The sequence below is a fragment of the Limanda limanda genome, chromosome 2, assembly GCF_963576545.1.
Source record: "Limanda limanda chromosome 2, fLimLim1.1, whole genome shotgun sequence".
NCBI lineage: Eukaryota > Metazoa > Chordata > Actinopteri > Pleuronectiformes > Pleuronectidae > Limanda > Limanda limanda.
The window spans coordinates 17,184,580-17,188,473 of NC_083637.1; the positions used below are offsets into that span (position 1 = coordinate 17,184,580).

At 47.9% G+C, this 3,894-nt stretch overlaps 1 protein-coding gene across 1 annotated transcript; it reads left to right on the plus strand.

Annotated features, from left to right (window-relative positions):
- Window positions 1-362: 362 nt before the first annotated feature.
- Window positions 363-2,413, plus strand: LOC133022477 (transcription factor Sox-10-like). Its single transcript, XM_061089311.1, has 3 exons — window positions 363-805; window positions 1,212-1,445; window positions 1,597-2,413. The coding sequence occupies exons 1-3, from the start codon at window positions 363-365 to the stop codon at window positions 2,411-2,413; spliced, it is 1,494 nt and encodes a 497-aa protein (XP_060945294.1).
- Window positions 2,414-3,894: the final 1,481 nt, after the last annotated feature.

Genomic DNA, 3,894 nt, shown 5'->3' on the forward strand with positions numbered 1-3,894 from the left:
ATTGCTCATGTCGCATTTTGTCCGCTAAAACTCTCAATGTGTTTACCTTTAGAATTAACGGAGGTCATAGATTCATAACAAAGCTTAAATTATAATAACTTGTGGTGTTCAACAAAGCTGTTTTTCTGACATTGCATTTTATTTCTAGGTGTAACTGTTCTCGCTGAGAAGGATTTCCAGCCGACGGTGGAGAGGATTTGGACACTTTTACGCAGCAGCATGACTTTGCCTGACAAGAGTCAGCAATAACTGGATCGCCGTAGACTCCAAATATCTCGAAAAAATATTGAACTCCCCTCTTAAATATTATTTAACATTCAAGGCTTGTCTTGTCATTAGCTGCAAATAAATACAAAATAATAATGTCGGGCGAGGAGCACAGCCTGTCCGAGGCGGAGCTGAGTCCCGGGGCGTCGGACGACGGTCACTCACTGTCACCGACCCGGCCCGGAGCGCCGCCGGGCCCGGGCTCGCCTCCGGCCGGGCCGCCGCAGCAGCTCGCCGCGCTGTGCGGGGCGGACGGCAGCGAAGACGACGGAGGCGCATCCAGGGGCAAGTCGGAGGAGGAGGACGACCGCTTCCCGATTGGTATCAGGGAGGCGGTGAGTCAGGTGCTGGACGGATATGACTGGACACTTGTGCCCATGCCGGTGCGCGTAAACAACGGGAACAAAGCAAAGCCCCACGTCAAGAGGCCCATGAACGCCTTCATGGTGTGGGCGCAGGCGGCGAGGAGGAAACTGGCGGATCAGTACCCCCACCTGCACAACGCCGAGCTCAGCAAGACCCTCGGCAAACTGTGGAGGTCTGTATAGAGAGGCTGTCCCATTAGAACAGTGTGGCCATACAGTGGCGCATTTCCTGTGCAGCCTGTGCGTAAAGCCAATGAAGGGGTGTGCTGAGGGGTCACACTCAAACATGTGGACCCCACTTCAATATGTATATATTGAAATGTAAAAGTATGCAAATTGTGATCTCAGTGTGGGGTTTCCTGGTGTTTTTTATGTAGTGGTCCTTAAAAATATTTGACACATGTGCACTCAAAACTTGTGCAAAGATGCTATAGTGTCCTTCACCATCCCACTATTCATCCATTACGCACAGGATTGATAGCTCCACCGTTTTTAGACATATTCAAATAAAATACTTTTCCATTAACCCAGAAGGCCAATAAGACTAAATCAGTCCTTGTTGTTTTTTTCTCCCCCCAGGCTGCTGAACGAGAGCGACAAGAGGCCATTCATCGAGGAGGCGGAGAGGCTGAGGAAACAGCACAAGAAGGACTACCCGGAGTACAAGTACCAGCCCCGGAGACGCAAAAACGGCAAACTAACGACCGGTGAGTCTGACAGTCAGGGGGAAGGGGAGGCCAGCCACTCCCAGTCTCACTACAAGACCCTGCATCTGGAGCACAATGGCGGCGCTGGTTCTCCCCTGGGTGACCTGCACCACCACCACCATCACCACCACCATCCTGCTGGTAGGTGGCTCTGCACACAAGATTTATGTTCTGAACTTTCAAGAGTTGTTTGTTCAAGAGAGGAATGGTGAAAGAATTTGAGCCACAATTCCTAGATATAAAACTTGGTGTCAAAGTTCACCTGAACACGTTGTCCCTTCTCCTCTCTCCCCTTCAGGCCACAGCCCACCCACGCCCCCCACCACCCCAAAGACAGAGCTCCTGTCTGGAAAACTGTCAGATGCCAAGAGGGATGGGGCAGCAGGAGCGGCAGGAGGATCAGGGGGGTCCAGGGGAGCCCTCGGGGTGGGAGCTGAAGGTGCATCCGGTGGTCCCTCATCATCGGGAGCTAAACCCCACATCGACTTTGGCACCATGGATATTGGCGAGATCAGCCATGAGGTGATGTCCAACATCGAGCCATTCGACGTCAATGAGTTTGACCAGTACCTTCCTCCAAACGGCCACCCGCAGAGTGGAACCGGGGGCCCTGCAGCCGGCTCCTCGGCCTCGTCTTATGCCTACGCCTTGGCCGCCGCTAGTGGGCACTCAGCCTGGCTCTCCAAGCAGCAGCCCCAGGCCTCTCCGTCTTCCTCCGACCCCACGAAGGCCCAGATCAAGAGCGAGTCGGTGTCCGGGAGCCACTATGCCGAGGCCTCGTCCTCTCCCTCCTCGGGCACCCATGTCACCTACACGCCGCTCAGCCTCCCCCACTACGGCTCCGCCTTCCCCTCGCTGGCCTCCAGGGCTCAGTTTGAGTACGGAGAGCATCAGGCCCCAGGGGCGTACTATGCCCACTCCAGCCAGGCCCCGGGGCTGTATTCAGCCTTCTCCTACATGGGCCCTACACAGAGGCCTCTGTACACTACCATAGGAGACCCCTCCAGCGTGGCCCCCTCCCACAGCCCCACACACTGGGAGCAGCCTGTTTACACCACACTCACAAGACCTTGAGGGAGACCAGCTGAGCAGAGGGAAATATGGGAAGCGTGTGAGTGGATCTGTGTGACTGTGTGTGTGAATATGTGAGTGTGTGATTGCCTGTTTGCGTGTGTGTCCATGCCATATTGATGTTATATTAGAGGTTTTTACTTTTTTAGCCAATATAATGCAAGACGCATCCACGCGGCCTTACATCGTAAAAAAAAACACAAAAAAAACCTCACACATTAGTTAAGTGTGAGCCATGGGTCAACAGCCAATCAAAAAATAAATAAACCTTTTTAACAAATGTGTGCCATCATGAATATCTAGGTTGGGATGTACAGCAAGTGTGAATACAAGAGTTTAGACGAGTGAGAGAGACACTGAGAAAGTGTCGAGTGACTCTGATTTGACCCGGACACGCTGGGTTTAGACTGACGTAATCAGACTTTATTAACCAAACTAAAGGATGTGTTTGACGTTTCTTGTGTTATTTTATATGAGTAGTAAGTGTATTGTCATTGTTGATATCCTATAGGGTGTAACTTTATTGTGACTGATTTGATATGACACTCACACATCTGCACCACTGCTTTGGGAAGAAAAAAAGACGCATGCTTTGTTTTCCGATAGGATGTTTCCCTGGTGTTTTGTTGTTGTACGTGGCCAGAAAAGGATATAGTTGCAACCTTCTCTCTCTTTGTAGATATAGCACAGTCTGCATCTCTGTCCTTTCTTTACATGGACGTCACTGAACTGAACAATTAGGCATTTAAGGGGAAAAACATAGGAAAAAGAGAGGGAAAGAGAGCTCTTACAGACGTATTCCAGCTTAATGCTCAGTCTTGGACACTTACCTCAATTCTATTAATTTTGTGCCAGTAGCAAAGGATGAGTACAACCACGGATACCTGATTGACTGAAGCTGTTCAAAATTTCAGAACGTTAAGCCTCCACTTCAGCCTCTTTATTATTATTATTATTATTATTATTATTATTATTATTATTGCTTTTAAGTGCCTATAACATTTCTTTGCTAATTCACATCTGGTTGACTCAATAACTGAGTTAAAATCTATAAGTCTCAGCCAAACCTCTCAAGATAATTGGCCAGCTTTGGGACCTACTTAAGGATTAGAATCACATGTACGAGCGTTGTGCACTGCATGTAGGCCAAAAGCATGTTTGCTTCCTCACAAACAGCCCTCTTCCTCTTCAGCAATGTGAATAATGGTCATTACCACAGGCTTCACCTTTTATTAAGTGATGCATACTTTTATCATTTTATACTGACCCTCTTACAATTGTAGTTATCATTTTTATGTAAGTAATCATGCATCATGTGTCACACCTTTGCTTCTTCCATTTTGTATAATTCTGGATAGTTTTGTAAAGTGTTTGCTATACATTCCCTTGAGTATTTTTTGCTTCCTTACAAGAAAAGCAATGTTGAAATATTATTGTTGTCATTTATTAAATCAATTTATTTATAAAAAAAAAAAAAGAAAACA

Coding starts and splice junctions, on each gene's coding strand:
- LOC133022477 (XM_061089311.1), top strand. CDS start 363: ATGTCGGGCGAGGAGCACAGCCTGTCCGAGGCGGAGCTGAGTCCCGGG. Junction 806..1,211: donor ACCCTCGGCAAACTGTGGAG/GTCTGTATAGAG, acceptor TTCTCCCCCCAG/GCTGCTGAACGAGAGCGACA. Junction 1,446..1,596: donor GGTTCTCCCCTGGGTGACCT/GCACCACCACCA, acceptor TTGGTGTCAAAG/TTCACCTGAACACGTTGTCC.